This window comes from Leuciscus leuciscus (genome assembly GCF_965113295.1).
Source record: "Leuciscus leuciscus genome assembly, chromosome: 12".
Lineage (NCBI taxonomy): Eukaryota > Metazoa > Chordata > Actinopteri > Cypriniformes > Leuciscidae > Leuciscus > Leuciscus leuciscus.
In genome coordinates, this window is record NC_138736.1 from 10,787,434 (window position 1) to 10,811,004 (window position 23,571).

General features: G+C 37.0%; 1 protein-coding gene across 2 annotated transcripts in view; it reads left to right on the forward strand.

The window, feature by feature from the left end:
• znf704 (zinc finger protein 704) overlaps positions 1-23,571 on the forward strand; it is a 58,692-nt gene that overhangs the window by 19,867 nt on the left and 15,254 nt on the right. For both annotated transcript variants that reach the window (XM_082185181.1, XM_082185180.1), the window contains exons 3-5: positions 13,976-14,079; positions 18,076-18,317; positions 21,513-21,613. In XM_082185181.1, the coding sequence (XP_082041307.1) occupies positions 13,976-14,079; positions 18,076-18,317; positions 21,513-21,613 (447 nt within the window). The remainder of the gene's footprint in view (positions 1-13,975; positions 14,080-18,075; positions 18,318-21,512; positions 21,614-23,571) is intronic.

Consider the following 23,571-nt stretch of genomic DNA (forward strand, 5'->3'; position numbering starts at 1 on the left):
GTAGTTTAATTAATGACATAATAGACAAGAGCAGGTTTATTAAGCAATTCTTTTTTAATTTATTTATACTTTTTATACTTTTTATTTTTTATTTTAGCATTGACTTGGTGCCAAAGTACTTTTGACGTTATTAAAACAATGCGTAGCAAACAATACTTAAATATGAGCGAAATAATTTGATCCCAAGCTCTTCTGAAGAGCTGCTATTGCTGATCTTCACATCTTGTGGTCTGAGAAGCATGTGGAGAACGGCTCAGATCCTTGTTTTCTCGGAGTTCCTTTTTTTCTCTTTGTGGCTGTGACAACAGGTAAAGTCTCCCCACGACGCCTCCTTCAAGAAACATGTGTGTCGTGTTGTGTTTTTCTTCCCAGTCTCCTCTGAAAGCCTGTGTGCTGGAGTAAACAATAAGGCGGTCACGTGAGGGGCAGCAGCAGCGGGTCTGCAGCGTCTGTGGGAGCGACTGCGCTCCTCTTACGGGCGCTGAACTTTGCTCTGTTTGGAAGAGCGGCGATCGGCCCTGCCAAACCCGAGAGGCTGCTCCTCCTCTCTGCGCTCGGGGGCTTGTGTGCGTTTTGAAGTCTCTTGTGTAACTCGAGGAACTGTGAAAGCGAGGGGGTAGAGCTTTGGCACTATCTCACAGCACATAGTGACAAGAAACACTGCACAAATGACTCGGCCAACTCCCCCCCCTCCTTTTTCATTCTTTGTCTCAGCCGTTCTTTACACATACACTGTTGCTTGCTGCTTCACAGCTGTCTGCCTATTAGGGATCTGCAAAACAACATATTAAAAATCAACTTGTCGTGGAGTTGTTTATCATATACGTGTGTGTGTGTGTGTGCGTGCGTATAGTTGCTTTTTGGTTATCAGCTAAAAAATATATACTCAAAAAATATATAATGTCTGTACAATGCCTTTCTAAAATTTTCTTACGTTTATTTTATTTTGAAAAAATAAAATAATAATTATTAAATAAAGAATAAAAACAGTTTGAAACATAATTTTTTTATTTATTTATATAATAGTTGTTTTTTGATTATCAGCACAATATGGAATTAAATATATAATAATATATACTGTATAATGCCTTTCTAAAAAGACATTTGAAATACAAATTTATTTCTAATTAATAAAATAATAATAATATATATTTTTTTTAATATTGTGTTAGTAGTCATGAAAAATATATTTTTTATTATATAGTTGTTTTTTGGTTATCAGCACAATATGCAATCTATAATATTGTATACTCTTTTATTTCTAATTAATAAAATAAAAAAAAATAAAAAAATTGTGTTAGTAGTGAAGAAACAGCAATATTTCATTTATAATGCTTTTTTTTTTATAATTGCAACGTATTTTCATGGAGATGTCATTATTGTTAGTTTTGTAACAAAAGTTCAGCACTATTTTACATTTGAGTTGGAAGTTTTAATTATAAATATATATATATATATATATATATATATATATATATATATATATATATACTGTATATATAATTTTTTTGTTTTTTAAATCTATCATCTGATAATTGGTTAGATATTGGTATTGGCAAAATCTACTATTGGTCGATCTAGCCTGAATGTTAACTCAGTCAGTAATCATTCAGAAAACCCAATCTCTAGTTGGCTGAACTATTTCTTTAAAGTGCTGCAGCTACAAAAAAATGTCATGGAAAAAGAAACGGGATAAACTAGTTGACTCTCTTCCTTGTTGTATTTTCCAGATTTACGCTGCACTGGTGTGAAAATCCCCCGTAATGTGATTCACCGCTGATAAAATGAGGCTGAAGCCCTCTTGAGACCCCTGTGGCTAACTTAACCCCCCTTTCAGCAGCTTGCTGTCATTCCCGGCGAGGGTAGAGCGCTACGTGACGGTCATAAATACAGCAGTGGCCCTCCCACAGCCACTTAAAAACAACCAGAGCTCTGTCCCGTTTCTCCCTCTTTCCTTCCTTCGCTCTCAGGTGCTGAGTGGCAGAGACCCCTCTCCATCTCACTATCACTATCTTTCTCTCTTACCTTCTCTTTTCTGTTTGTACCCTGGCTCTCTCGCTCCCTCGCTCTCCCCCTTTGTCTCTGTGGCTGGTGTTTTTCTGCGGTGTAAGAGAGCTGCCCGTCCACCACTGTGCAGGGGATTGAGCTACGCCTTCTCTGGCTTTCACATTTACATAAGGAACAGTAGCCTGGCGCCAGCTCTACCTTAAACAGGGCATCTGCTGCTGTTTACCAAGTGTGCATGCACAGAATCAACATGCCTCGACGGAAAACAAAGGAAAATTAGTTTACATGCTGTTACAGTATAACTTGTTTACTGTTTTGGAGACGCACCTATTTCAATTATGTGCTAAATCACAATGTGACTGCATATGCATAAATAAAAAAAAACAGAACAAAATTTTTAAATTTTGTGAATGTAAATGAAGAAGGTGTTGCTGTGCAGTTGCTAAGGTCTTCTGAATGTTTTTAGGGATGCACTATATTTTGAACACTTATCAGATATTGGCTGAGAGTAGATAGTAATTGTGTATACTCATTTCTCTTTATTATTTTTACGTCATCTAACACTCACTTACTGTATTTAAAAATTTAACAACACTGTTATATGGAATCTTTAAAAAAGTGCTCCCTTGACGACTGAAGCTGTCAATCACTTCAGTTGCCTCGCGCAAAAGCATTTGACGTTCTTTAGGCTACAGAGCGTGAACACAAATAAGTGTTTTAAGTTTCTTAAAAGCATCGAAGCACAGATTAAGAGCCTTTTGTTCACACAGAATACGTTGTTGCAGTTAAAAACGCGACAAATGTCAGTGGGGGGGGGGAAACGCAGGCTTTTGAGATGAGACTTTTTCATTTGATTGCCACGTTTTTAGAACGACATGTCCTGCACAGGTCAAATACATCTAGTGCATTTACATAGAAAAACAATGGAAAAGTAGCGCAATGGAATGCCAAAATGCGTTCTGTGTGAACCGGCCCAATGTGTCCGGTCTGCAAAATGTGTCGTTAATCGGTTCCAACCAAGGCGGGAAACGCAACAAACCTTTTCCATCACCTGAAAAGGCACTGTAAATATACTTGTAAAACCAGTATAGTTAATATTTTTCTTTATTTTATCTAACAGTGATTATTTTTTTGTATAGGTTATACCTCTTCAAATATTTGAGATGGTTGCTGCCACTATTTTAAGCTACAAGGCAACCTAACTTCTGTTGTTTTAAGGCAGAAAAGCATGTTTGCACAGTTAAAGGTTTATGTTATTATGTTATTCTATTTTTGTTAATAAACTATAATTATTTTACCCTCTGGTTTCTCCAGGCTTCAGTCATTGTCTGGATACTTTTCAAGCTAACAGAATTATCAAATTATAAATCGAGAAAGAATATCAAGATCATACTTTTTTGCCATATCGCCCAACATTATTTTATTGGATAAAGCACTTTGGTAAAGGTGCTATAGAAATGCCTGTGATTTTGAAGGATTTGTTTATTTAGTTTTTAGTTTTATATTTAGTTTTTTAGGCAAAACGGAATAGAATTTGAATACCAGCCAATTTTCGGTTATTGGTTGAAAAAGTTGACTATTCTGGTCTCTATTGCTTGTTCTTTTTTTTTTGTAATTGAAATAAAGCTGAAAAAAATAAATGCATAAAAATATAAATATTAGATGAAAAAAAATTAGAAATGTTGCCTTGGCAACTAACTGAAATAAGTCTAAGCTGAAGTACTAAAATGACTAAAACTGAAATAAAATAAAGTTAAATAGAAATATCTTTCACAAAAACTAATAAAAATGACAAAAGCATGTAACAATTACTAAAAATAACAACTAACACTACCACAAGGCATTCATGAGTTACATGAATTATGTGAAATTAATACTTCTTGCTATGAGTTTGTTCAAATCCCTAATCTTACTGTAAATATGAGCAATTGTAAATGACGTTGCCTTAGCAGTCACCACTTTATATACTTTAAAGGAATAGTTCACTTCAAAAAGACAATTCTGTCCTCATTTACTCATCCTCAAGTTGTTTCAAACCTGCATGAATTTCTTTCTTTTTCTGAAAACAAAGGACGATATTTTGAAGAATGTCGGTAACCAAACATTTAATGTTGGACCCCATTGACATCCATAGTATTTTTTCCCTACTATGGAAGTCAATGGTGTCCAATCCTATCTGGTTACCGAAAAAAAAAATTTCAGCACAAGAAAGAAATTCATACAGGTTTGAACTTGAGGGTGAGTAAATGATGACAGAATTTTCGTTTTGAAGTGAACTATTCCTTTAAGCACGCCTTTCTATTGAATATGTAGTTTGTGTATTGTTGTTCTACAGCTTGTCCTGCTCTCTCTCTATGCGTAATGTTGATAAACAGATCACACATTAATGGAAGCAGTGTTCCTTTGAGCTTCTTACCATAGTCAACTTCTCACTCTTAACCATTTGCACAAAAATGCACATCTGGCATTTTTATTACACCCTTTAGGCGGCTCTGTCGAGGAATTAAAGCGGTGAAAACCACAACAAATCCCCTAATAAGTGTCCATAACACGCTCGCAAGTGACAGGGTCTTTGTCCTGGCCTGAGGCAGTTAGGACATGATGTTCAGGGGAAGACGTCTACCCCCACCACACATGCGCTTTCTTACCCATCAGCCCCATCTCATGAAGTATGGAGTTTTATGAGGCACTCCAATACCCCTCACACTGTGTAATTGGGAGCGTCTCTGTCGTAGTAATGGCTCCCTGGGGGAGATGGGTGATGCAGGTGACGCTGGCGGGGGGATGGAGGGGGGGTCACGTGCCGGCGTGAGGGATTGTGGGCATGGGAATCTACGAGAGAAAGGGACGCTTTGACATTGAAGCTTAGACTTTAAAAGGTACATCATTACCCACAAATCAAAGTTTTGTTGGCAGTCTGCTTCCGTTCTGTTGTTTATCTAATGTGGAGGGAACAAGGAATGTCTCTCGCGGGACGAAGCACAGGTGTTTTGTGGACTTGCACTCAATAAGAATCACATTGTCACTAGTGAATTCCAGTGTGACATTTGTACTATTGACCTCAGCTTTGTGCGTATCACTATTGTTACCACAGACAGCTGCCTTCCTCTAGGGAAGTTCCTACTTATGAGTTTAGAAGTTGTTCAGAAGATATGTTAGATATAAGTGATTTTGGTCATAACACTATTAGACATTTTAGGCAATATAGATATATTTCTTTTTGATATTTCATATCGCGATTTTAAGATTTAACTTGCCCTGACAACATTTTCACTGGCCCCACCACAAATGAATGACAAAAATTTGTCCAAAATTTGTTTCCACAAAAATATTAAGCAGTTTAAAAAATATTAACTGTCTTAATATATATTGATAATATTAATCAGAAATGTTTCTTGATCAGAAAATCAGCCTATTAGAATGATTTCTGAAGGATCATGTGACACTGAAGACTGGAGTAATGATGCTGAAAATTCGGATTTGCCATCACAGGAATAATTAACATTTGAAAATATATTAAAATAGAAAAGTAACTTTAATTTGTAATAATATTTACTGTATTTTTGATCAAATAAATTGAGCCTTTTATAAGCATTTATTTCAAACACAAAAAAAATACGTACTGACCCCAAACTTTTGAACTGTAGTATTTTTATATTAGCTGTATAAATACTTATTTTATTTATTACTTGAGCTTACTTTTTTTTTTTTTACAACATTTAAAAAAAACAACATTTCTTCACAAAAATAGCTTTAATGTAACTCGTACATTTATAAACAGTCTTTTGCTGGAAACCGTTGACATGCGATGCAAATCTTTGCTGATTGGTTTGTAGTTTTTAACACCTGATGCATCTGACACTATAACAAGTACATTTCTTCAAAACCGTATCTATGTTAGCCAGCTAGAGGAGGTTATCTTAGTGGAAAATCATCAGAATTTGCACTAAAGTGCTGTAACTGTTTAGTGAATTTGGCCCTTACAGTTATTATGTCTTATTATGTCATTATGGCTCGCTCACTGGGAGAATTAAGGCACGATTTTCTGTAAATCTGCTTTGAAATAATACTGTATGCATTGTGAATGGTGCTATACATAACAAATGAAATGTACTAACTTATTATTAAGAATTCCAATTAGCACTAACCTTAAAGGGAAAGTTCACCCAAAAATACAAATTCTGTCATTTACTCGCTCTCATGTCAATCCAAACCACTATGACTTTTCTTTCTTGAAGAACAAAGAGAGATATTTTGAAGAATGTTTCATCTGTTTAAAACAACATTAAACCCCTTTGACTTTCAATGAAGGAAGAAAAAACTAAAACATGGTGAGTAAATGACAGAATTTTCATTTTTGGTTTAACTAACCCTATAAAAAAAACCAGCTGGTTGATATGACATTGAAGTGTCCCATCTCATAAATTTGATCATTCCGACGTGACTTGAAGACAACATGTGAATCTGGCAGGTAGCCAGCAGGAACACACTGGCATTGATGTGAGTTCAGAATTCAGGGAATAGAACAGGACCAAGTGTGATCAGCAGTCATTGTTGCCGCTGTAGACTTTACAAAGACTCTTTTTTTTCACTTGGTTGCCTCTTCCTTTCACTATCACCTCGCTCTTTTTCCTGACAAAAGGGCCGGCTAAATGAATGGCTTGCAGCAGCAACAAGCTCTGTATTCCCATCGCTCATTACGTCAGACAGAAACATCAATTCTCCGAGTCCATCAAAGCAGTTTCTATGCCCGCTGAACGGGCGGCTCTTAAACATCCCAGCGCTGGCTTTGTGAATGCAGTTCAGGTACTCTATCATGGAGCATCTCTGGGGGAGGTGACGCAAAGTCTACGGTTTGTCTTTTGCCGGTTCCTTTTGTGGGTCATATCTTTGCGTGAACTATACTGTGGGATGTAGACTGAAATGTAGGGCGCCGATGCCACGTCTCATTGATGCACACTACCATATTTCACATTCATGTCTCCTGAGGTGGGACAATGTTTGAAGTATATAGGTTAATATTCATCACTGATTCCCAACCTGGTTCCAGTGGGTACTTGGAACGATTTAGCTTTTGTTTTGTTTAACCTATAAAACAGGAAAATTATTTGATTAACGCAAGTAATCGTGATGTGCGACCCATATTTTTCATTATTACATTTATTTAGTTGTTTAAGTGACTTTAATATTATTAGGCCTGATGCGATCTCCTAATCACCATTATTTGATCTAATCACTTTTATAATTTCATGGTTAATGTGTGAACTCCTCTGGTGTGTGCAGTGGATCGACACTCATGTCAAAGATTTTGCTTTATTTTACTATATTTATATTTATATAAATATATATGAATTTTTTTTGCAAAATAGCAATTTTTTTTGGCCATTACAGGTAGACCATATGAAAATTTATTTATTTTAATTATCATTGTTGTCATTTATGATATTCTAATATTAATAATGAAACAATAATAATTGTAAATATATATAATAGCATTTTTGTAAATATTTTTGGACATCATCTTTAAATGATGTATGAAAATTGATTTATGACAAATGGCTTTGTTGTGATTTATGATTGATTTATGACAAATGGTTTTGTTGTTTTAATTATTTGTTGATATTCTAAAGTTCATAAAAACAATAGTAATATTAATAACATAGCATAATAGCAGATATTTATAATTTATAATGAAACAAAAATCATTTTGAATATTTTCATATTTCAAATATAATTCATGTCATTCTACTTCTGTGCAATATTTGTTTACAAAGGAAATAAAACACTATTGGATTGAATTCCAGGTCTAAAGTGAACAAAACAGGCAATTACATCATTCATAAAAATTATTTAAATGACATTTTATCATCAGTCAAAGTTTCATGATTGTGACAGCCATAACTATTGATAATGCAAAATGATATTCAGTAAAAACTGATATAAACAGTTCAGAACAAAGATGTTCACCTGCAACTGCAGCCTGTATGGCATTTTTCTTCGACATGCTTGTCATATCAAGCATACTTGTCATATTGTTTTACCCAATAGCATGAATGACTGGGATTTTTCTTTTTTCTTTCATGTTGTATGCTCTTTTACAGTGGCACTGTGTGATGGAGTCAGATACAGCCTTGTTTTCTCTTTTCTTTCCCGAGGTCGATGTTAACCCTTACTCTTACACAGCCCATGTTTAGCAGGAATGTGGAAACCTCCCTCTTTGTGAGTGTGTTTACCCTCCTCACATTGAGGAACGCTCATAAACACTGCGGAGAACTGTAAAAACTCGACCCAGCCGTGCGGGGTGGGGGTGGGGGTGGCTATAAATGCCGTACGAGTGGCCAGTGTAGCCGAAACGCTGCACTGTATTTTGTCTGTTCTCAGATTAGCAAGTAAACAAGGCTGTCCAGTATTAAGGGAAATCATTGTTCGACTCCAGCTTTGCGTCTGGCCGCGGGCCAGGTTTCACAGGCACAATGTTTATCCATACTACAGGGAGCTGGGCCGTGTGTGTGTGTGTGTGTGTGTTTGTGAGGTAAGAGGAGGCTGGCTTTGGTCCGGTGCCAACCACTGTGATTTCTGGACCGCCTTGAGCATCCCTGTGTTGACCGACAGTACCCCCCTCGGGCCCCTGAGACCGGCGCAGCCCACACATTCAGCGTATCCTGTGCGAGCGCTCAGCCTACGGGCGTGAGGAGAGCACTTCTGGAGCGGAGGGGGCGAGATGAAACGAGCGTGGCATCGAGAACAAAGAACGTGCGTGTGTTTGTGCCCCGTGTCAACCACACGCTCGACCTGTAATGAGACAAAGTAATAGATGATGAATGGATTAATCTTTTCTTTAATCAAATTAAAAAAGTGTGTATGTATTTCAGGTTGCCAAGGTTAATGTCTCTCGCTCCCGAGCGCTTTGCAAGTTTTCCTTCCAAAGAGAGAGAAAGGGGGGAGATTTCCAGAACAGTCGGGTGGTAGAGCGTGCAATAGATTCAATCATTATCAAAACTGGAAGCTGTCCTGGACTGGTCCTCTGGGTAGAGCAGACTCAAGAGATTTTCTAAAGTTTCTATTATAGACAGGGTTTTTTTTAGTTAGACTTTTCACTAAAAATACAATTTGTTCCTTTTTTGCAGCTTATTCTGTCCAAGAGCTGTTAACCTAGGGGCTGTTTACACGACACCGTTTAAAAGACATTAAACTTTTTATGCGTTTTGGCCGTTTATTTACACGACAACTGCGTTTTGGGTGCCTGAAAACTGAAAAGGGCTCCTTGTAAACAACAAAAACGTGAATCTCTGAAGACAATGACGTACGTCATGCACATGCGTAATACGTGCTCAGTCTATAGTGTTTCATCACAATCTAATGGCCTGGCAGCAGAATACAGCGTTTTTATTAGTTTTCGCGGATCCGTGTAATTGGGGATCATTTTGACAATGGTGTCGTCTGTACGCGTAAAACTCAAAGGAAAAACTTCTCAGTTTTAAGCATATTGTTGTCGTGTGTCTGTCTGAAGTGACCAACCGCAGTTAGTTTTGTTTAATGTTCTGTTTAGGAGCGGCGTATAGGTAACGTAAATCCAGTGATAAGCACGGTGACTTTTTTTGTGTACTAATGCATCCAGAGGTCCATGGATGTTTCATCTAAAGCTGAGACTTTGCTTTGTTAGGGTCTGGACCATACCAGGTGATAATTTAGAGATTTGACATTACTTCCAGTGTCATTCCAGGTCAAATTAACCAAATTTCAGAAACTACCCCGGCTCAAATTTTGTATTTGAACTGCCATACAATATATACAGTACAGTCATACCAACCAGAGCTGCACTGTAATGATATTGCACAGGAAATTGATAGATATCAGCCCATATATGCCTCCACCATTTTATCTTTTTAAGGTATGTGATGTTGATTGGATCTGCACACGGCCGTGGAAAAACGCGGAAGGCTCGGCCCATGACCGTATCTGATTAGTATCTGACAGTCAGAGGTCACAGTCACAATGCTACATGTTTATAGCAGGTTAAAGTTTTATAATGCCTCAGTGTCTCTCATGCATATTTGTCCCATGTCGTATGCAGATTTTTACGTGGATGGCAGTGATAACAGAACATATGAGCTCATGCCAGGAGGCTTGAGGTGTCTGATTTATTACCCGTTATTTAGGAGGGAATGAGCGTCATACACTAGTGACTGTAATAAACGATGGACGGCCCAGCTCGAACAACTTCAAAGGCACCTCTCTGCTCCCTCCTGTTCTAGCTCAAAACCGAACAGGAAGGGGATGGCTGCAGGGGAGGAGCTAAGTGCTCTGGTTTTTCGGGGGAATTCCCCTGATTTCCCCAGTGCTATTTCTGTGTTATCAGTGTCTGCTGACACTGAAATGCTCTCTGAATGGAGTGCAATTTGTTTTCGATCGTTTTGGTATGTTGAAGTAGCACTGTTATTTTGTCAAAGATTTTTTTGTTGCAAGGAAGAATGGCTTGAATGAGTGATTAAATGCAGGAAGACTGATATTGGCTTAGCAAAATGACTGTAATCCAATCAGTTGTTATTATATCCTCCTAAACCACCGTTACTTTTGAAATCTTTCCAGTTTTCCGCCACTGTGGGCACAGGCCTCCTCAATGGACTAATTAAACACAAAGGTCCAGATGTCTGAAGGTACGTAGGATAGCCTTTCTCTAGCCACCCACTCTATCATTTGTCTTATGAGTTTGGACGGCTACAAAAGTTGGCACATCTGTCCATAGAATCGCAACAGATGTCTGCGGACTGCCTCCCCCTCCTGGCTGGCGGCCATCTCACGCATTTACCCCCATGACCAAAAAAAAACCCATTGACGTTTGTCTTCCTGCAAATGAGGGAAGCCACTGGAAGAATTACCGCGTGTTAATGACTCTTAAATCTGGGTAATTCATACCCAAGCCCATTTCTACAACATGGTCATTAATTTATATCTGCCTGATTGGAAATGAGCAGAAAGAACATGATCGTATTGTCCCACTCCCATTGAGAAACCCAAAGATGTCAAAGTAAGCCAGTGAGAGTAAGCCAACATCAGATACAGCACAGGCTCAGTTCACAGCAGAGAGTCTGTTTGTCTGTTGTTTTTCTCTATTTGAGAACAGTAACTCCCATAATGTGTTTTTCCAGCTTCATGGTTGAAGATATTCTAGTGATGATGGAATGGGCTATGATTAGGGATGTGCAAAATGACATCTTTTCATAATGTACTTGTTGGAAGTCCGGTGTAAATAACTGTGTCGTTCACTCTGCTGTGCATAATAGCACCAGATTAGTAGAAAACACAATATATTGACCCGTGCCCTGTTTTCTACCATGCACCGTGCACGTTTGTTATGACATAAGATGAACACCAGGGTTCGATAGAATCAAGTTGAGTGTGAAAGCAGACCACCGCTGCGGGGGGAGCCGGGAACGATCGCGCTCGGATTTGGACCGCAGCATTGTGAAAGCTCCCTTAGTCTCCCATCATGCGTGTCAGCTGAATGTATTGCTCACCTTCTCTTTTAATTACTATTCAAAAATGTGTGGCCGGCTTCACTCCCATGGCTTGATAAGGACACTAATGACTCATGTGATTTGGGACTTCAGAGATCATTTTTTGTTCAAGTGTGGCAATATATCACATGCTAATTACACAGGATCTAATGCATTTCTTGAAATTTACAATATTGAGAGATATTAAAGCTCTTAATTAGCAGTCATCCAGGAGCACCAGCGTGGCATTATCTGGAAAGCTCCATCACTCCCAGTGTGCTCTCCCAAGGTGACCAGGAAGTAGCCGTAATGATGTGGTCCTGGGGAAAGCGGCATCGGTGGCAGCCTACCGTGATTTATCCGAAAGCCGTAATGACATCATTCTCGCCGCACGAGAAACATAAATTAGGCCTATCTCTAATGGAGGTCCCAGGCTTCTCTGTTAGACAGAGGTCTCTCTCTCTCTCTCTCTCTCTCTCTCTCTCTCTCTCTCTCTCTCTCTCTCTCTCTCTCTCTTTCTCTCTCATATATGAGATTTCATGCTGTGCCTTTGGCAGGGCAGCTCAGGTTTTCCCAAGAGAGAATGTGCTCCTGTGAGCTGACAGATGAGAAGATTTATTACTCCTTCCACACGTCAACGCATTCATTGTCCGTCCTTCAATCACAGGCATGAAATACTCATCTGAGATTTTACAGATGTCCTTTGCTATATAAAAACAAGTGACGTCTTTCACGCAGCCCTTTTCTGTTGTTTAAAGACCTGTAAACGGCGCAAGATCAGCTGGTCCGTTCCCAAAGCAGAAACGGGTTGTGTTGAGATATCATCATTCGCCATCATGCTATCGTAAAGAGACATGTTACACTGCATCTGTGAGTGATGAGAGTCATCTGTCAGGACAGATGTTCCTGTTCTGTCCATCATAGGAGCGCTGTGCAGTGCAGCTTTGGAGATCCCAGAACAATGAACGCAGCAGCTGGCGTGGAAGCTCGGAGCAACATGTATGTAATAGCATTTTAGGGAGGTCTGTAATACCTAACCATTAAGGCCCCAATATACTCAAGGCAAAGTCCTTTTTCTTCACTTAAGAGGTAAAAACAAGTTTGAAATACCTGAGCAGAAAAAGGACAGCAGTGAGAAAACGGCAGTTATGAAAGCATTCTGATCAAAGCGATGTGGATATGTTTGCACTAGCTCTGCAATTCGGACTCGAGTCAAGTCGAAATGATGTGACATAAGTTTGTTCTTCAGTTTCTCTTGGAATATTGTCCCGCTTTTATTGTCCCACCCTCAAGAGTAGGGGTGGGAAAAAATATCGATAGGGCGATATAGATCGTTGTCCTTCTCCGTGCGATACGAGAATCAATACGCTGGCGCCAAATATTGATTTCTTTATTTTTTATTAATAAAATAAGGCTCTCTAAATAATTTCCCTGCTCCAAGCATCACTACTTCATGGCTTCTCGAGGTGGTACTCAACACATGAATGAGGGAAACGGGAACATAAGTTAACTAGCCTAAAAAAAGTTTTTAACGGGATGGCAGACAGCAGTGTGAGTAAAATAATAAGATGCCCCAGCCAAAGTCTGGACACACTTCGGCTTGTATACCATTGATGGGACAAACATGTTGTAAATAAACATCTTCACTGAGCACTTACACAGATACAGATGCATCTTCTGAGCACTTACACAGATACACACGGGAGCGTTTGAAAGCCGGCGTCTATCAGTGGATATATTAGGGATCCGCTGATAGACGCCTGCTTTCAAATGCTCCCGTGTGTACCTGTGTAAGCACTCGGTGAAGTGCGTCAAAGATGTTTGTTTACAACATGTTTTGGAAGCGTTGATCATTGTAGCCAATCAGAGAAAATTTTAAAATACCCAAGTCGGTACCTTTGACAACAGTATTTCCAGGTTTATTTTAAGGAAGCTGGTAAACACTGAGATGTTCACAGGTTTAAATAAAAGAGGTTGATACATTTTTAAATGTATCCAGGTTTATATAAAATTAAGTAGTTAAATGTGTCAGTTTACACACAAAGAAAAGTTAAAGCTTTTAAAAAGTATAAGCATAACATTTTTAATTTACTTAAAATGTTAAATTTAATTTACAGACTGAACAACTTTTTTTGTCCTGTTTTCTAAACAGTTTGGACTTGAATAAAGAAAGAAAACCTGCACTTAACCTTTTCACAGGCATTTTGTTTTCATAGTTAGACAGATATCGTGATGTATCATTATAGGATTGTCTAGCAATATATCTATTGTCTAGTAATATTCCCACCCCTACTCAAGAGATGTTGTTGCGAGAGGGAGGGGGAAGTTAATGTTTTTGAATAAAGATTGCGAGGGCACATTTTAAGAAAATAATGATGTACACAGATAAATCATTTATTATGAACATAAAAAAAAAAAATAGTCGTTTTTGATTTCATGGTGAGTTTAAGTAATGTTTCTTGCTCTTACAGGAAATCCGAGGAGGAGGTGGACATGGACAAAGTGACGGCTGCCATGGTGTTGACCAGCCTGTCCACTAGTCCGCTGGTGCGGAGCCCTCCTGTAAAAGTTAGCGGTAAGTAACATTAGATCACAACTACACCGTGATCTCAGTCCTCGTGAAGTCATTTTCACACTGCCTGCTGTGAGCTGCAGAAACGACTTGCTTTTCACTCAGCTATTTCCTGTTTTCAATGTCACATGCGCATGAAAAAGTGTCACATGAGATGGAAGTGCATTAGTTCAGCCATCATGAGACTAGCTTTTTCTGTCTTAAAGCTGTCATCTACTAATAACATAAAGAGGCCATATTCTACACTTCTGTAGCATTGCATTTTATTCCCTGAAATCCTATTTAATGTTAGTAAACGTGTCTTGCACCAAAACTGTCATAAATTAGTTAAAATTCTATACCCTCTCTCTCTGATCTTTCACTTTTGATACTGTACCTTGAAGTTTGTAGGTTTTCTCTCTCTCTCTCTCTCTCTCTCTCTCTCTGTATATATATACTGTATATATATATATACACACAAACACACACACATATATATATATATATATATATACATATACACACATACACATACATATACATATATATGTATGTGTATATATATATACATATATATATACATACATACATACATACATATATATATATATATATATATATATATATATATATATATATATATATAAATATATATATATATATATATATATACATGCACACACACACACACACACACACACACACACACACATATCTACCTAATATACATCTACATATCTCCTTTTGTGCTGACATGACATGACAAATTAAGACTTCTATATGTAAATGACCTGTTATGATTGGCTAACCTCTTTGCATATGATTTGCTGGGGTGGGTACAAAAAAACAACCAAAATATTTTACGGAGTTATTTTACCTCTCAATACTGTATCAATATTTTCACAAAATGTTTGTTTATTTTTCACATAAATATTATTTGGGGGAAAAAGAGACTTGGCTAAAGAGAAAGAAAAAAAAAGAGGGAAAAAAGAGAGAAGCAAACAATATATTTACACAAAGAAAGAAACAAAGTGCCAGAGAAACAAGTAAAAGATCACAAAAAATATATGACAGATCACGGTTTCAAAAATATTATACAGTAAATATAATATAGCAGTTTCCTGCTGATTCCCATTCTCACAGTGTTATTTTATTTTTCTTTACTGTATGTACTATTATAGTATTTTATTTTTCAGTTTTCATTTAAATTTTAAAGTTTGACTAATTTTGTTATGTGCTTTTGTTGTTTTCCTTAGTTTTAGTTCATGTCGAGTTTAGTAATTTTAGTACTTCAAAATATATTTATTTTTCTGTTAAATGTCAAGGCAACATTTCAAATTTAAAAATGTTTAGTCTATTATTTATTTTTGTATTTAAGTTAACAAAAACTATTTGAATAGTTTTAAAGTTGACAACAGCAACACTGCTCAGAATGATAAGTTAATAAATCATGTGTTAATATGTAAACATGGCTGGTCATTTGCTATAATTGCTCAATTCTGGAAAAACAATCATGTTTTCTTTGCTTTACCCAGGGCAGAAAGTCATATGTTGACAGTAGACTTTAATTATATGGATTTCTGGTGAAATCACTGTTCATTTAGTTCACCTCTAACAATGCGCTATCACTTTAATTTTGCATGTGCAGCAGAGCAAAAATAGACTGTGTAGAAGCGATTACTGCGTCTGCACCGCTGCCGCTCCTGGAACGCATTGCTGGACTGCATTCATGTGCAGTGTGAATGCTCTAACCGGTTAACATGAGCACTGAAATAAATATGTACCACATACTCACAGCAAACAGATCATGTGGGAAATGGGCGTTAAAATGGCTGCATGATGTAAAACTACATCTTACCTCACATTTAGAAAAACAAGGCAACGTATTGGATCGCACTCATCTCATCGTGGAGGTGGGAAAACAAAGTTCTGTATGACCCGCAAGATTTAAATGCAAAAGAAAAGTGTCCACCCGTAAATGGTGAGTTTTATTTAAAGTGCCCCTATTGTGCTATTTTAACAGTTCCTAATTTTGTTTTGGAGGTCTCCAACAATAAATTTACATCCATCCATAGTAAAAAAAATATATACACATCACCACATTTCTCAAAGCGTTGGAAAATGGTTTGTTCGAAGATTCTTCCATCTCTCTAAACCCCTACTTTCCACGAGCCTACTCTGCTCTGATTGGTCAGACGGCCCAGTCTGTTGTGATCGGTCTACTTCTTACAGGGCGTGTTGGAAACAAAATGGCTATTACCATATCTGAATTTCAGCTCCGGAGGCTTCCTTAGCACTTGATACACAGTAATACAAACAGTAACAAAGGCGTCAGTTTTACCTCTGTAAATCCTGTTTAATCATCCGGATGTCCTTCTGCTATCGCCAATGCTGTTGTCTTCTTGTAGCTCTTCTCCCCTTCTTCACATTAGCCTACATTAATTTCACCTCCGCTTGTGGTTTTAACACCTTCTCTTCATCACAGCGTGCCCTCTCGGTAACCTTTGTGGTTGGTTACAAACATTAAGTTCAAGGAACTTAATTTTCACACCTTTTGCTCTACATAATAAACAAAGGAAGCCAAATGTATTTGTTTACACCCTACATATCACTAAGTATTTTAGGTACTCAAATGGCATTCAAGCATTTTATATATTTAAGCATATATGGCATTACCTTAAAAGCAAGCAAAATAACATTTCTTGGAAACGGGTAAATCGCAATGTCAATATCCAAAACAGTGTGTAACAGGAAGCAATTTCTGACTACTCGTTTCGGCAGTTCAGAATAGTTTTCTTTTAGGAGACAATAACTTTATTTGTTGTGCACTTTGATCTTTAAACCTTTGCAGACATTGTAGATTTGCCAACAGCTACATTTCAAATTACACACTGCATTAAAGGTAAAATTCTAAAAAACATAATAGGGACACTTTAAAATGATATTACCTTTTAATGTAAGAGAAGTACCTTATGTTTATTCTGTATGTGCCACGTTACTACTTAATATATAAATCTATCTGTCTGTCTACATATATACATATACACAGTACTGGTCAAAAGTTTGGACACATTACTATTTTTTTTTTAATGTTTTTGAAAGAAGTCTCTTATGCTAATTAAGCCTGCATTTATTTTATCAAAAATGCAGAAAAAAAAATTATATTGTGAAATATTACAGTTTAAAATAGTTTTATTTTATTTTAATCTGTTTTAAAATATTATTTATTTCTGTGATGATAAAAAAAAAAATTATCAGCCATTACTACTGTCTTCAGTGTCACATGATCCTTCAGAAATCATTCTAATATGCTGTTTTGCTACTTAGTTATTATCAATGTTGGAAACACTAGTGCTGCTTAATATTTTTCTGGAAAATGTGAAACTTTGTTCTGGATTCATTGATGAATAAACTGTAAAAAAGAATAGCATTTATTCAAATAGAAATATTTTCTAACAAAATAAATCTTTGCTATAACTTTTAATCAATTTAACACATCGTTGCTAATAAAAGTATTAATTTCTTTCAAAAAGTGTGACCCCAAACTTTTGAACGGTAATGTATATTGTTACAAAAGATTTATGGATAACTAATAGTTGTACTTGTGGCACACAGCTGCGCACTGCAAAGTGCAAATGCGTCTAGTTTGAAAGCACAATGAGCCTGTGCTGCTTCTGGACTACATACACACTGCAAATGGACCATGTGTGAAACGCGCGCAAGCCCTTGATGAAGACGTGTTATAACTTTTGAAGGCCTTTAATGGAGTACTATAATTGTAGCTTTTATGTGATATAATAGGACTTTAACTTTCTGTTATGACAGTGCATTAAAGCACTACTGCACACTGAGAGTTTCATAAACTAACATGACGTTAATGTCTTTACACTCCTCATTGCGCTTAATTGAAAGTTTAGTGTATTATAAAGCAGTATATATGTCGGGATGATGGTTATTATAATTACTTTACGCACTTAATGTGTCTTTATACCTTCACTGTATTCCGTTCTTTCCATACAGAGGGTCTAAATGGCTCCTGGAAGGACGGAGGTTTCACTCCATCAAGCTACAGCAGCAGTGGATACTGGAGCTGGAGCGCGCCCAGTGACCAGTCCAACCCGTCCACGCCATCGCCGCCCCTGTCCGCTGACAGCTTCAAACCCTTCCGAATGCCCAGCCTCAACGGGCCGACAGACGACAACATCGATGAGCATGACGGCAACAGCTTGCTGTTCGACGAACCCATCCCCCGCAAACGCAAGGTGAGCCACTGTCATCTCACCTTCACTTATGGAGATTTGATCAGGCGTAACTTAGTTAAACGCTACTATAGGAAGAATGGATAAAGGAAGATAATAGATTTACAATGAGCGGCACAAAAATCCGCAGCCACCCTGCCGCCCGTGTCCCTGGCACGGTTTGTGATCCTTGAAGTGAAATTTAAATGCAATTTAGAATGAGACAAAGACCCTTATGTGAGTGCTGAATACTTCATTTTTATGCTAGAGGGCGATTTGCATATTCATCGGCACCGGATATGGCTTTTGCAAATATTGAACATAAAAAAAAAAAAAAAGTGCCAGTATTATAGTTTTATTTTTAATTATGGCTGGTGTAAATATGGTTAAAATGAGGAGAAAGAAAGTTAGCGGTGGTTACAGTGTATTGAGCATCATTTAAACTGATTTATTTTATTTTCTGAATAGCACGAATAGGCCTAATCATTTTTCTAGTTTTGGTTGCACAATAAACTGCTCCTGGGATTTCATATATTTTGGAGACTGGAATTTTTTTTTACATTTTTTGACATTCAGCATATTTATTTTACTAATTTCAAATCAGGCCAATCAGAAATCAGGTTTGTAAACTCTTAAGTTATGGGTGTCTACAAAATCTAGTATCAGTCAACCACTAGTTAATGCCATTATGCCTTCTTTTTTTTTAGGGATGTTAGTTAATGTATGTGATTCAAGTGGAATATAAATGGTTAAAGGAACATTTCAACATGGTATTACAAAAATATTAATAAAAAAAAACTATCAACCCAAAACACATTTCAAGACCATGATGAATGGAAAAAGCCCTAATCAAAGACCTAGTGCAAAAAAACATGATTTCTACATTGTGTTAAGTGCATTTCCCTATGTATTTCAATGCAGATTCAGAAATATGCAACTTGAGCTAAATAAATAATGATTATATTATTTTATGATTGACAGACCTTGTACTTTGTATTTTTTTCCTGCATGTGACCATGACTCCTGAATTTAGAGGAAGGCGTGTAAAAGTGATTTATATCTGGACTCATACTAGTATTGCAGACAGATTATTTGAGAAGTAGTGGGTACATATTTCTTTACTTTTAATAACACACTGTCCTCTCTGGGATGTGGCTCATTTGGAGGTGCCATTACTAGACATGATGATGCTGTGTAGAGAGGCAATTTACTTGTCTTTACGAAGATAAGTTACCAATGCACTAGGCTGCTCACAGGCACCAATCTATTTTATCTTCCAGTTAATCAGGCTCATGTCAGGTGCATCCCAGATTCTGTCAGTCTTCCCTCATTTGTGGGAATGAATAGACCTCCTTTATCTCAGTTATTGTCTCTCTAGCTCAGGACTCCAGGACAACAGCAATACCAGTGTTTGTCAGTGCCTTGTTTTCATTATCACTACTATTATCCTTTCATTTCATGCCATGGACATAAATATACTGTATATCATTTTTTGTTACATTTTGTATTATAAGAACTTTTATTCTTTTTATTTCAACCACTTGCCAAAGAAACATTTGTCATTTTCATTAAGTTTAACTTTATGTACTAAACTAAAAATGAATAACTAAATCAACATATAAAAAAAACCCTAAAAAATTGAATACTATATATAAATAACACATTTTTCTTAAAAATATATAAATGCATGTGTGTATTTATATATGCAAAATAATTATACACAGTATACACACATATATTATGTGTAAACAAACTTTTATTTTGAATGCAATTCATTAATCGCGATAAATCGTTTCACAGCCCTACGAGAGAGGAGCTGTAATAATGTAAAATATGTGAAAAAATTATGCGTTTTTTGAACAATCAAGCTTGAAAAAATATTATAGGACAAAATCAAGACTTCGTAAAAGGCCATAATAAAAAAACTGTGGTAGTACTATTATACTGAGTGTACAAAATATTTATCATGTTCATGTACAATGGTACTTACAACCTTTAGAAAAATTACTTTGATAGTACCATGGTACATTGATGGTATCATGTAATAATATTATGGTACTCTTCATGATGTTTAGATACTTAAAAAAAAGGAATAAATGTTCAAAAAGTGCCATGGTACTGTTTGGCACTTTTTGTGTGCTGATAGGTGGTGATTCTCCAAAGTATTTTAGCGAATATTATGTCCATAAAAACATGGTAATACCGTAGTACTTTAATAAATACTGTGTTACTGAATGATTACCATATTTATGTATTACCTGTATGGCATTTACACACTCAATGCTACCTAAAATAATACCCTGGAACTACCATGGTACATTACCTTGGTACCATGACCTAAAAACCTTGCTAGTACCACCATGGTACATTTAAAGTAATGATTTCACACCAATTCCTACAAATATATCTAATTAATAATGTTGTTGATGAAGAAGTTAAATTCCTTTTAGATTCATTTCTAGGAATTGCTGTTCTAGGAATCACGAGCAGCCTCCAAACACATCAATATGTCATTTCTCAGTGTCTTTCCTGGCAGCAGCTTCAAAAGAGTCTTTCCTAAAAGAAGAAAAAATGGCCAAGCTTTCTGCTTTGACCTTCAGCTGCCTTCTAGAGAGTTGACTTCAACACGAGTCACGAGGACACCAGCCGGTTTCAACTGTTGTTAATTAGTAGCTGGTTTATAGCACTGGGAATTGCGGCGCTGTTGTCATCCAGGGACATGGTGAACCGATTATGTGGGAATGAGCTGCTTTGTTTGCCAGACCGACACAATGGCCATCTTGAGAAAATTAAATTAGCGTCATAACAATGGTAAACAAACTACCGCACGCCACCTGACATAAAACCATATGTCGAGAGATCGAAGTATTAAGTATTACGCTCACTTGTACTTTCAACTCGGGTGCAGTTTTGACACGGGAGCCGCCGCTCTCAAATGACAATTGTGTAATTAGTGCAGACACATTGTGTGAAAAATGACATGAGCTTTGAAAGACCTGCGCTATAGTGTCACTCTCAATGCCGACCAATTACCAGCCTCGGAATAGAGCAAGAGAGACATCTAAGGTGGGCATCCTGCTGAGTCTCTGGGTTCCGCTCTCACCCCTTGAATCCCCCCCCCCCCGTGTCAGTCTTTTGTGAGCATCTGAATACTGGGTACAGGAGGTCTGCCAATTGATGTTGATTAGTGTACTCACTATGCACCTGTGTCCTTGACAGAACTCCATGAAGGTGATGTTCAAGTGTCTGTGGAAGAACTGCGGGAAGGTCTTGAGCACAGCCGCCGGGATCCAGAAGCACATTCGAACCGTCCACCTGGGGTAAGCCACCTGTGGTATCACAAAAAATTGTGTCATATTCAATAACCACCCACAATACATTTTAAACAGGTGTTAGATGCGCTGAAATAGCACTGCGTCATATTTAAATGAAGTCATTGTCATTTTTTTCTGCACAAACACGCCTCATTTTATGATAGTTAGGCTTGTTATAGATTGTGCCTTTAACGGTAAGACAAATTGTTAATGAGAGGGGTGTTTGGTTCATTTCCGTTCTGAAGTTTGGGGTCAGTGAGATTTTTAATAAGTTTTGATCAAAAGTGACAATGAAGACATTTACAATAATTTTAAATACATTTTTCAAATAAGTGCTATTCATCAAAGAATCCTGAACATATTTTTAAGTTTCCACAAAAATGTAATCAACACAACTGTTTGATAATATGAAATGTTTCTTGAACACTAAATCAGCATATTAGAATGATTTCTGAAGAATCATGTGACTGAAGACTGGAGTAATGGCTGCTGAAAATTCATCTTTGCCATTACAGGAAATAGTCCGAAATTTTCATTTGCGTTTTTCCGTTTTCGTCATCCTAAAAATCCGTCACATACAGAGAGCCGAGCTGAGTCCGCACACTGAGTCCGATGCGTATTAATTAATTCGCAAAAAAAATTCGCAAAACAATACAAAATGGAGTCTTCAAGCAGTGAGGATGATTTTGTTGTCCTCTCTTTTCTTAAAAAGAGAAAAATTAAGGCGAGACACTACAGGTGAATAGGGTAAAAATTTTAACTAGCAGATATCACCATGAAACTTTCCCAGTTGATTACCTACATTAAGATGAGAAAAAAAATGTATTACAAGTTTTCTATAATTTAATGTTTAAATATGCAAATTAGGCAATATCTAATTAAATATGCGCTATTTTGCATATATTTAAAAAAACGAAATCTGAGTATTGGATAAAGCCAGGTTAAAAATTATTTTTTCATTGTGTTCACATATTAGATGGGAAAAAAATTACAGAGGGATTTATGGATATCTACTTTTGTTATCCTGTAAATCAGAATATACTGTCAACAGCCTTAAAAAAACGATTTTCGCCATGTTTTTTGGAATAAAATGTTATATAAATCAGGCTAGGAATAATATATTTACAAATCCCTCTGTAAATGTCTTCATAATATAACTAGGTACAAGACTGGAACGTTTGGTGTATATAGGTGCTACTGAAGTGAAGATTTCGTACTTGGAGTATGAGAGAAAGGTCATTTTGAGAAAACGGGCTTTAAAGATTTATCATCAGCCAATGAGATTGCGCATTCAGCCCTTTTACTTTCACGATTGGTTGCTGATAAAAAGGAAATGACCATATTTGGATCCGACAGCATTGTACAGGAGAGAGAGAGCTATCCAGCCGTGCGTGTGATGACAGAAAGCAGACAGAGATCGCGGAGCAGCTGGAGGATTAAGAACGCCAACTTTTGTTGAATTTATGAGAAATCTACAGACGCAAACAGACAAAGTGTAGTAAAATAAAGACCTAAATGTGTATTTCGGACTTTTTTTCACCACAAGTCTGAAAGAAGACATGTTATTGAAGACAAATATCCCAAAATCTCAAAATTGACCAGTAAAAAAAAAAAACGATGTTTTTGCCTGCCGTGTCTCGCCTTAAGAGGAAATATTGGGTCCATCCAATCCTGAGATTACGTATGAAAGGAAAGAGAGTTCCACCTCCTTATCAAGGAGCTGCGGGATTATCCCGAGCAATTTAAAATTTACTTCAGGATGTCACTGGCCCAGTTTGATGTATTATTAGCGATACTGGAGCCACATATTAAAAACAAGACCACCAATTTTCTTGAATCAATTGATCCTGAACAGTTCTAGATTTTGGCCTTCGCTTTTACAGTGGCTCTTAAATGTCAAAACACTTCTCAAAATGCTTTCTACAGATGCGAAAAACGCAGAAAATCTAAGTAACCTTGAGTCT